The sequence below is a fragment of the Sinocyclocheilus grahami genome, unplaced genomic scaffold (genome assembly GCF_001515645.1).
Source record: "Sinocyclocheilus grahami isolate Dianchi unplaced genomic scaffold, SAMN03320097.WGS_v1.1 scaffold152.1, whole genome shotgun sequence".
Classification (NCBI taxonomy): Eukaryota; Metazoa; Chordata; class Actinopteri; order Cypriniformes; family Cyprinidae; genus Sinocyclocheilus; species Sinocyclocheilus grahami.
In genome coordinates, this window is record NW_015505331.1 from 1,457,795 (window position 1) to 1,469,409 (window position 11,615).

General features: G+C 35.2%; 1 protein-coding gene across 1 annotated transcript in view; it reads left to right on the top strand.

Annotated features, from left to right (window-relative positions):
- Positions 1 to 8,044, top strand: part of LOC107592372 (carnosine N-methyltransferase-like) — a 37,259-nt gene extending 29,215 nt beyond the window's left edge. Inside the window, exons 2-6 of the mRNA XM_016281872.1 lie at positions 6,151 to 6,328; positions 6,636 to 6,814; positions 6,922 to 7,035; positions 7,140 to 7,243; positions 7,353 to 8,044. Coding sequence (XP_016137358.1) covers positions 6,151 to 6,328; positions 6,636 to 6,814; positions 6,922 to 7,035; positions 7,140 to 7,243; positions 7,353 to 7,529 — 752 coding nt within the window. The 3' untranslated portion in view covers positions 7,530 to 8,044. The remainder of the gene's footprint in view (positions 1 to 6,150; positions 6,329 to 6,635; positions 6,815 to 6,921; positions 7,036 to 7,139; positions 7,244 to 7,352) is intronic.
- The last annotated feature ends 3,571 nt before the right edge of the window (positions 8,045 to 11,615 follow it).

The window sequence follows — 11,615 nt, forward strand, 5'->3', positions numbered from 1 at the left end:
GGTGGCTGACTAAATACTTTTTTTTCCCCCACTGTATATATATATTTTTTTTTTGTAGTACAAATTACATTACCAGCATTCTAATTAGTTTGGGGAAAGAAAGAAAGATCAACAAAATTACATAGCACATTTTTAAGGTGGCTTCAGACTTTTGGACCCCACTGCGTACTGAAAATTTATTTTTGCTCTGCAGCCAGCTACAAAGAATTAATAATACTCATTACATTTGGGTATCTACATAAAGGTTTTCTTAACATAGGTGGTTCGTTGCAACTGGGCCCAGATTCAGTGTTTTGATCATTACATTTTCCCCTCCCACAAGGTTATTCTACTCCTACAAACACACCAAAATTAGGCCTGTGGAAAGACTCATTGCCAGTTATCGCAAACACTTGATTGCAGTTGTTGCTGCAAAGCGTGGCACATCCAGTTATTAGATTTCACGTAGGGCCAGGCAGGTTTGGACAGCTTTTTTCCCTTAATAAAATAAATAATAATTTAAAAACGGCATTTTGTATTTACTTGCATTTATCTTTGTGTAATATTAAAATTTGTTTGTTGATCTGAATCTTTTAAGTGTGACATATGCAAAAAATAAAAAAAAAACAGGAAGGGGGCCAACACTTTTTCACACCACTGTATACTGTATAAAAAGCAGAATGAACTGAAACATTAATAATAATAAACACAATAAATATATACATAAATAAAATGTATGAATGATGCAGTGCTAATTGACATATCATTTATTACAGTACAGAAACTATAAAGTATATTTTCTACCTTATTCTGTGCAGAAAATTTAAATAATTGTTTATAGTATATAAAACAATCATAAAATTGCCATTAGGAAAAAATTATAGATTACAAATGATTGATTATTGTCCAGCAGTTTGATTTCACAAACACATAAAATCCTAAGCGGAGGGTGGACCAACTCCAGGATAAGACTAAAAGCAGCCAAATCTATTAACTACAAATATCATAAACCCATCTTTTTAGGCAAGAACCGGACATGGGTGTCATGTAGGCTAATAAAATATGTTTAATGTGACTGAATTTGTATATAACTTGATAACAATTTAATAAAAAACATTAGAAATTGGTAATTATAATTCGTTTCCCTTCCAAAGTTATTCAAACAGCGAATAAATTATTATACAGAAAGTGACATTATCACTAACTTTGATCTATCACGAGTTTAAGCACTCTCAAAAAAAACTGTCTACACTGTGAAATGAATCTCTTACATTGTACATACCTCTGCGTGCCCGGAATTCAGTCAGCGAACGCGCGCGCACTCAAAACTGATGAGTTTCAGCGATGACTCATCTGAACGCCTCTGATTGGCCACTGCATTCCTAGGCTCAACAGAATCATGTGTGATTGGTTATAATGCGCAACACTGTAAAAACACCTAAATTGAAATACGGTGCAACATGAGCAGATCTTAATTTAATGCCGCAATCGACCAGTCGACACTTTCTATTCATTTTCATTTTGTTAGCAACAGTCATAATAGATTTAATTTGTTTGTGCAGGGGCATTTTTGTCCAATTTAGTGGCATTTTTGCCCCAACTAGCTGTGGCCAAGGCTAAGCCTTCCCCAGCCTTACACACGCTCCTATGCATAAAATAATTGGTCACTTCTGAAATTCTGATTTCTGAAAATCTGAAATACGCCCCTAGTGTAACAAAATGTTAGCCTACACATAATACGTTTAAAGCTCTTTTTTTCAAATCTTGGCTTACATAAATTTCTACAAATGCCATGTCATGCCATAGCATCATTAAACTAGCATCTAACAATTGACAAATGTGTTTTCCCCCCTCTAACCTATGGTTCTGTAACCATAAAGGCTGTGGGGTAATTTGCCCCCTGACTAAAGCATTTAGGGGAAACATTTAAATAATCCTGTGAATGCACTTAAAGAACGCAGAATCGAATCGTTAATCGAATCAAATCGAATTTAATTGTGAATCGAATCGTTCTTGAATCGAATCGAAAACCTAGGAATCGTGAATCGAATCGATTCACTGTCTACCCAAAGATTCAGCCCTAATGTTAACGTTACTTTCTACCGGATGTCTGTTAGATCATGGAGTAGAGAGCACTATGAATTGTTCTTCATGTGCACAGTAACTGAAATTTAAAACTATTAAAAGAAAAGGCTCAATAAACTATCGCACAGATATAGTACACTACGCATCAAAATCATCTTCCCTTTGTGCTTTGAACTTTTCTTTGCGGAGCGCTGCGCACTGTGACTCCATGTTGCTTCAAGCGCATCATTCTGCGCACGGGATGCGCAAAAGCGCTTTGCGCTGCCCCGGGGTGCGTTTCTCAAAAGCAACTATGGTCGCAAGTTCCGTCGTTACCAATAGAGTTCAATGGAACTAACGACCATAGGTAGCCAACGATGCTTTTGGGAAACACACCCCTGTATAGGATCCTTTCATGTTATAATACTTTTGCGCAATGAAAGATTGTTAATAGCCTTTCTTGTTCTGAAATCTATCATATGTTGCTGCCTCATTACTGTGCTATACATTTAAAAGAAATGTCTTTTAATTTTATAGTATATATATAAATATAATAGGCTACTTGTTTTTCATGAATGTATTTTACAACAATACAAAGAGCAATGTTGAACATTTTACCAGATTTAGCCCTACACTTTTATTTGCTCCCCACTAAATAATGTTTTTTTTCACTAAATAGTTAGATTTTATAAAATTATTGTGCATTTTTCTAGAGTAAATTTTGCTACTGAATTATCCACTAACCTAGTTTAAACCTAGTATTTTTAATCATAGATTATGATTGTATATTTATTCATTTGATGTTTTTCTTTACAATGAAGTTGTCTATGTGGTAGACTGTGTTTAACACACAAAATAGTGATGATCAGGTTAACACAATGAGGTATAGTAATTCTACACTGATAAAAAAAAACTGCGCTTTATCAGATAGGTATCGGCAGATATTCAGAATTTCTGGTATCGGATCGGTTCTAAATTAATTTAGAATGAATTTTACTTTGCTGCATACTACTTAAGTGCATTAATGTTACAATTACAAAGCAAAGACTTGCGTATCTATTGTACACTCTTAAAAATAAAGGTGCTTCACGATGCCATAGAAGAACCTTTTTGTCTAAATGGTTCCATAAAGAACCTTTAACATCTGAAGAACCTTTCTTGTTTCACAAAAGGTTCTTTGTGGCGAAAGAAGGTTCTTCAGATTATAAAAAGGTAAGAAAGAGGTGGTTCTTTAAAGAACCTTTGACTGAATGGTTCTTTGTGGAACCAAAAATGGTTCTTCTATGGCATCGCTTGAAGAACCTTTTGAAGCATCTTTATTTTTATGAGTGTAATGTTAGCAAAATGAACATACATTAATATAGTTCTCTCAGTACTGATTGCGTCACAGTTTTGTAATCTGTGTCATATGTTCACATGTATCTCAGCTAAACTAATAAAGCTTATAATAGCATACCTGTTCTGTTAAAAGTAGTTCTGCTATGCTCCAAGTATTTGTGTAGAAAGAAAATACAATCATCTGTGATGAATTGTAGAATGTTGAAGCAGATCTGTTTTATTATTCCAACTCTCTGTTGTGGGATATATTTCCCCCCCCCTCTAAATGCAGTCTCATAGTCCTCTTCATCAAAACCAACATGATTATACCTACAGGCTATATCTGTTCAGTTTCATCGTCCCACTGACAGAGATACATCTGAGCATGTACATCTGAAACAGAATTTAGGGGTGTATGGGGGTGAAAGTTTTAAAGAGACCTGTGAAAACGTGATGTGTTTCTATATTTCTCTTAGTAAATTTTATACTAAAAAAAAGACACTGTATAATGTAAAACTGAAAACAACAACAACAACACACACATACCTGTTTTGTTGTAACTTTTCTTTTTAATGTCAAAAGACTTTCAGTTGCCCGTACTTCATCGTGATAGGCATTAATATCTTTACAGACGTCTTTAAATTCAAGAGTTTTCATCCAGTTTTGCTTGGGAATATATTGTTAAACACCATGTATACATTTGTGCAAACAAAATATCATAAATCAAAATAATAGCATCAAACACATCACACACTCAAATGGGCTATAGATAAAAAAGAAGAAAAAAAAGAAAAGAAGACATTTTCTTCATTTCAATTCAATGCGCACTTTCTATGTGTCTGCACAATGTTTGTGGCCAAAATGGCAAAGTTGACTAAAGGGATAGGTCACAATTCCACACGTGCTGTAGAAACCACTGAAGTATTAATTTACATAATGTACAAACATTTCACTCTCTGACAGAATTGTAGTCGTTATCACTATATAGGCCTATTTAACGATAATTCTATTAAATGATACAAAATCTAGGTTGAGTTATATGGCATCCTTAATAAAGAACGGTTTTTGTTTAGTTTTCCTTTATATAAAACAGATACTTTACAAATATCTTTTCACGGTGTCTGTATTTGACACTACACACCGAACAACGTCAAGCCGAACACACGAATCGACTGTGTCTGTGCGCGTTCCATTATCTTCCCTGTATTCACTTATGTTGTCGATTGTCGATTACTTACGCCTAACGTTACAGCGTACGGCAATGGCTGACAGCACGGATGAAACAGTACCAGCTTCCAAACCAGAGGTATTTTACAACTATCGGGAGAGGAATAAATGTCCCCCAGAAGAAAATGCGCGATTAGAGAGACAACATTTCTGGAATGTCATCAATGCATTTAAATACTACAGGTAAACACTTGATTGCTGGACCATCAAATTCCCATCTGCTCCACACAGCCACTGTTCTTTATTTAAGCTTTAATATTTAACCTTCTGGCATTGTTCATGTGGGGGTCACACTTGTGTTGTTTGCGGTCAAAAGTGAACGAACACCTTTTTCCCCATTATCAGTAAAATCAATGTAATATATTTTTGTTCAGTATTTTTTCTTTTGTATTTTGAGAGAGTTTCCTGATACTAATTCAAATGTATGCAATAATTATGATCAAATTTTCCCATTGAAAATAATAGAAAATCTAATATTTTTATATTACTTTTCGATCATGACAGTATTTCATGTTAAATAGAGACAATGCCTTTAAAATACAGTTTTTGAAGGCAGATGAGTGCCATCTGGTGGGAGTAAAAAATAAAAACATCTGCAATTCCATGGTTTAGCCACTATATTGCTATGTAGCTCTATATAAAAGGCTTATACATTTTCTAGCTGTTTTTCGACATAAATACTTATTTTGATTAAGTTGTGAATTTGGATATATATTTAGACATTCTCAAAGACAATTTTTTGTAAAGGTCAAGATTTTTTTTGTTTGAAATGTCGGTTTTTGCATTAGTTTTACTACAGTCAAACCTGAAGATATACAAAATTCAACAGAAATGTAACAAAATGTAACAGGAATGCTTTATCAGAGGTTAATCGATCTGATTTCAACCTCTTATTTGAGTCTTTTGGCTCAGTTTTGCCATATTGTTACAGCCACATCAGTTCATTTGTGTGTATAATAGTGTTGTGTGTGTGTCTGTGAGTGTGTATAATTGAGTGTGTGTGTCTGTTTTATTTGCATTGTAGGAATGTGCAGGGAGACTTAAGACATAAAGTTAAGATACAGTGACTTGGTAGGTAATGTTTTCTCATTAAAATCATACTGCTTAATAGAATGTATGGGAATAGTAGAGAATAGCAATATGACGGCACGGTGGGTTCACTTTTCATGACGTCATGAGCAATCCATAGATCAGTAGATACACTACCATTCTTTGCACTACCATTTTTAAAAAAAAATATTCAGCAAGGACACATTAAATTGATCAAAAGTGACAGTAAAGATATTTCTAAAGTTAAAAAAGATTTAGAATTTTTTTTTAATTTTCATCAAAGAAACTTGAGAAAAATATATCACAATTTATATCACGTAATTAAGCAATGGCAACTGAAAATTCAGCAAAGAAATCTAACATAGGAATAAATTGCGATTTAAAATATATTCCAGTAGAAAATAGTTCTTTTAAACTGCAATAATATTTCTGTCTTTACTGTATTTTTTTTATTAAATAAATGCAGCCTTATGTCAAATGGGCTCAATTTATAATGATTTATAAATGATAAAGAAGTGAATTGGACTTCTTGTAATATTTCTTTCTACAGTGATGTGTCTCAGGTCAGAGTGTTAGTGCCAGGGGCAGGTCTGGGTCGGCTTGCTTGGGAAATCGCTCATTTGGGCTATTCGTGCCAAGGCAACGAGTGGAGTTTCTTCATGCTCTTCTCCTCTAATTTTGTTCTGAACAGGTATACCACATTAACATCTGCACAATTTAAGTAGAACGGTTCACAAAAAAATGATTAAATATTAGAACAATAGATATATTTATAAAATTTCTCTCTCTAAATTTGGGGAACTGCCTCTATTAAGTATCTGTGATATGTTAAATTGTGTAACTTGGAGGCATATGGTAAAATACACTAGAACTTTTATTTCTGGTTGAACTTCTAGGATTGTGCATATCACAGTACTGACTACAAATTCGAAGCAATCAGAATGGTATATGACATCTGTATTAAAGAGGAGGAAGCTAACTGATATTTTGTCTCTCAGGTGTGATAAGGAAAATGCACTGACACTGTATCCCTGGATTCACCAGTTCAGTAATAACAAAATGTCCTCAGATCAGACAAGACCTGTGTCCTTTCCTGATGTCAATCCACAGAGTCTCCCAGCAGACTCAGACTTCTCTATGGTCGCTGGAGACTTCCAGGAAGTATACAGTGACCCTGGTGAGTTTTTATGATTATTTTAATAAACAAGTACATTATTATAATTTGCACTTGGAGACAATAACGCATCTGAAATTTTAACATTTAAAGTTGTATCCTCCTTACAGAAATGTGGGATTGTGTTGCTACTTGTTTCTTCATTGACACCGCCCACAATGTTCTTGATTACATTGAAACCATCTGGAATATTCTAAAACCTGGTGGTGTCTGGATAAATTTGGGTAAGTCACAGATTCTGAAGAATCATTTTCAGTCAAATTGTATCTGTAAATGAAAGGCTGAAAACACAGGTGTGGTTGAAAGCTTTTTGTATTTGTTCTCAAAGGTCCACTTCTTTATCACTATGAGAATATGGCCAATGAATTTTCCATTGAGCTGAGCTATGAGGAAATAAAGGCTGTCATTTTAAAATATGGATTTGTCCTGGAGGTAAATAGTTAAACTGTATATCTAAACTCATTTCTCCTCCGAGCTATTTTTTTATTTAACAGAGTAAATGATGTTGTTATAAACTGTATTACTGTATTTCTTTCCACAGTTTGAGAGAGAGTCTGTTCCCAGCACGTACACAGAGAACGACCGCTCCATGCTCAAGTACCTTTATGACTGTATCTTTTTTATCATACGGAAACCTGCAGAACAGTTGATCAACGGAGATCAGACACCTAAAGATGGCCAGACTGAGGATTCTTTACAGAAAAGAAGCTCAACATGATGTTTAAAAGGGAGAAGCTCTGGACAAATTCACAGACATATGGCCCAATAATAAACTGATGCTTTTAATCATGAATGCCAACATTATAGCATATTCCTGGTAATACAGCAAGACTGGAGCTTTATTATGTGCTGAATTATCTTTATATTTACCAAAAATGTTATGTTTTGGTGCTTTGCTTTGTATTCCTCAGGTTTTAGGTGCTGCTTCACACATACATTTCAGTGTTTTCTTGCAATTATTTACATTATCAGAGTTTCTATGTCCAAAATCATATTCACAGTCTGAATATGAGCCTGCTCTGGATCTTGCACAATTATTCCAGGCTCTCCTAGGAAATATGCTGATCATCAAAATTGTACTAGTTGGCAGCACTAAAATAAAGTTGTTTTAAACTTAACAGATTTTTCATGATCTTGTACATATACGGTAATAAAACTTACAATCAAGAAAAATGGGAATATTTTTTCATAAACATGACTGTTTGTTCTAAGCATTTGCGTCTGTTTATTATTCAGCCCACAAATTCCACAATAATTGTTTGGAAGGTAGTGAATAAATTATGACACTTTAACAAACGTTGTTGTTGTTCGACCTTTCTGGCCACAGAGGGCGCTGTATTCAAACACGCGTTTCAACTTCAGATACAACACAACTGTCGTAAACAGCTGAGAAATTGAACCTTTTGTACATATACGGTAATAAAACTTACAATCAAGAAAAATGGGAATATTTTTTCATAAACATGACTGTTTGTTCTAAGCATTTGCGTCTGTTTATTATTCAGCCCACAAATTCCACAATAATTGTTTGGAAGGTAGTGAATAAATTATGACACTTTAACAAACGTTGTTGTTGTTCGACCTTTCTGGCCATAGAGGGCGCTGTATTCAAACACGCGTTTCAACTTCAGATACAACACAACTGTCGTGAACAGCTGAGAAATTGAACCTCTACGTACTAAAAAAAAAAGTCTTGCCGCTCTTCTATAGAAGCTAAGTTTTGAATACATCTGGTCGCACACATGACCAAACGGAGAGCAGAGGACATTTTGCCTCCCGAAGTCCTCCATAAAAGATGTTTTCGTTCTCTCTCCGACAACGACAAACCTGTCGGAGGTGTGAACGTGATCCAAAACGCAAATCCACCCGCGTTATTGTCAGTGGCCGGACAACGCTGCAGGAAAAGACCGAGCTATCTCGAAGATTCACTGGATACAGATAGCCTACCGAGAAAAGTGGCTGCAAACAGGGTTAATTCAGTGCTGGCAGACAGGAACGCATGCAAGTCTAGAACATTCGAGGATGATGCTGGTAGAGCTGTCACGCGACGGTCATCTCGCGCGCTTCAGACTGAGGCAAAAAAACAGACAGACGAAGGAAATAACATTACTGCAGGAGACAAGGTAAAGTTTCACACAAACTAGTACAAGCACCTGAGCGCAAACTCGTGTTACTGTGTGGCGTCAGGTAGAATAATGTGCAATGATGGCAGATGAACATGTGGTGGCGGTGCATGACCACTATGATATCAGTCGACATATATTTCAGTAGGCATATGGAATGGTGCTGTGATGGTAGACAGACCCTTCTGTTTATCTATCTAAATTATATGCAGTGTTGGGGAAAGTTACTTTTAAAAGTAATGCATTACAATATTGCGTTACTCCATTAAAAAAAGTAACTAATTACGGTACTTAGTTACTTTTTGTGGAAAGTAATGCGTTACGTTACTTTTGCGTTACTTTTTAAATCTGTACAGGGCTTGCTTGTTTGATTTTAAAATAAAAAAGTTCTATTTTTGGCAAATATAAAAGCTTTTTCACACCAAAAGTGAAATGAATAAGCCCCCAATAATAAACTGATGCTTTTAATCATGAATGCCAACATTATAGCATATTCCTGGTAATACAGCAAGACTGGAGCTTTATTATGTGCTGAATTATCTTTATATTTACCAAAAATGTTATGTTTTGGTGCTTTGCTTTGTATTCCTCAGGTTTTAGGTGCTGCTTCACACATACATTTCAGTGTTTTCTTGCAATTATTTACATTATCAGAGTTTCTATGTCCAAAATCATATTCACAGTCTGAATATGAGCCTGCTCTGGATCTTGCACAATTATTCCAGGCTCTCCTAGGAAATATGCTGATCATCAAAATTGTACTAGTTGGCAGCACTAAAATAAAGTTGTTTTAAACTTAACAGATTTTTCATGATCTTGTACATATACGGTAATAAAACTTACAATCAAGAAAAATGGGAATATTTTTTCATAAACATGACTGTTTGTTCTAAGCATTTGCGTCTGTTTATTATTCAGCCCACAAATTCCACAATAATTGTTTGGAAGGTAGTGAATAAATTATGACACTTTAACAAACGTTGTTGTTGTTCGACCTTTCTGGCCACAGAGGGCGCTGTATTCAAACACGCGTTTCAACTTCAGATACAACACAACTGTCGTAAACAGCTGAGAAATTGAACCTTTACGTACTAAAAAAAAAAGTCTTGCCGCTCTTCTATAGAAGCTAAGTTTTGAATACATCTGGTCGCACACATGACCAAACGGAGAGCAGAGGACATTTTGCCTCCCGAAGTCCTCCATAAAAGATGTTTTCGTTCTCTCTCCGACAACGACAAACCTGTCGGAGGTGTGAACGTGATCCAAAACGCAAATCCACCCGCGTTATTGTCAGTGGCCGGACAACGCTGCAGGAAAAGACCGAGCTATCTCGAAGATTCACTGGATACAGATAGCCTACCGAGAAAAGTGGCTGCAAACAGGGTTAATTCAGTGCTGGCAGACAGGAACGCATGCAAGTCTAGAACATTCGAGGATGATGCTGGTAGAGCTGTCACGCGACGGTCATCTCGCGCGCTTCAGACTGAGGCAAAAAAACAGACAGACGAAGGAAATAACATTACTGCAGGAGACAAGGTAAAGTTTCACACAAACTAGTACAAGCACCTGAGCGCAAACTCGTGTTACTGTGTGGCGTCAGGTAGAATAATGTGCAATGATGGCAGATGAACATGTGGTGGCGGTGCATGACCACTATGATATCAGTCGACATATATTTCAGTAGGCATATGGAATGGTGCTGTGATGGTAGACAGACCCTTCTGTTTATCTATCTAAATTATATGCAGTGTTGGGGAAAGTTACTTTTAAAAGTAATGCATTACAATATTGCGTTACTCCATTAAAAAAAGTAACTAATTACGGTACTTAGTTACTTTTTGTGGAAAGTAATGCGTTACGTTACTTTTGCGTTACTTTTTAAATCTGTACAGAGCTTGCTTGTTTGATTTTAAAATAAAAAAGTTCTATTTTTGGCAAATATAAAAGCTTTTTCACACCAAAAGTGAAATGAATAAGCCTCAGGCTGAAGGGAAAGTAAAATTACGTCCGTACAGTAGAATGCAGAAGAAATTTCAACACACTTCAGCAATAAAATAAGACACACAAATGTTTGTCTAGAGTCATTTTTGCTTATTATTATGGTTGAACTGGATCATCGAAGGTCAGACGCAAAGACATTGGTTAATAGAATGGGATTAAATACATAAAGGATATTTGTACTGTTTAACATTTAATTATTGCAGGTTTGCGTCATATTCTGAGTTGCATTATTTTTATTCATTTTGAGGAATACTGAATCTGTGTTTTTTTTGTGTGTGAGTGAGATGAATTATTGCATATTCATATTTATTTTTAACTACAGTAACATCTTCTGATTTCTCTCAACACCGGGACAGGAGAACTGACAATCAATAAATTGAAAAAAATATTACTTGTAATATATTACCCCCAACACTGATTATATGTATAGTCAGACTGTTAGCTATGCGTGGGTTTATATAGGTTATGTTTACTTAGGTTGAATGTTAATATGCACATTCATTGTTTTATGTTTATCTATCTATCTATTGTTTTATCATCTGCTGTTCTATCTATCTGACCCGACAAATTTTTTTTTGTCTAAATTTATGTTTAACTTAAAGACTTAAACTTAAAAGTACTTTAGGTATAATTAGGATATTCTATTAAACTTCACTCTTGTTGGTGCAGGTTGTTGCTGT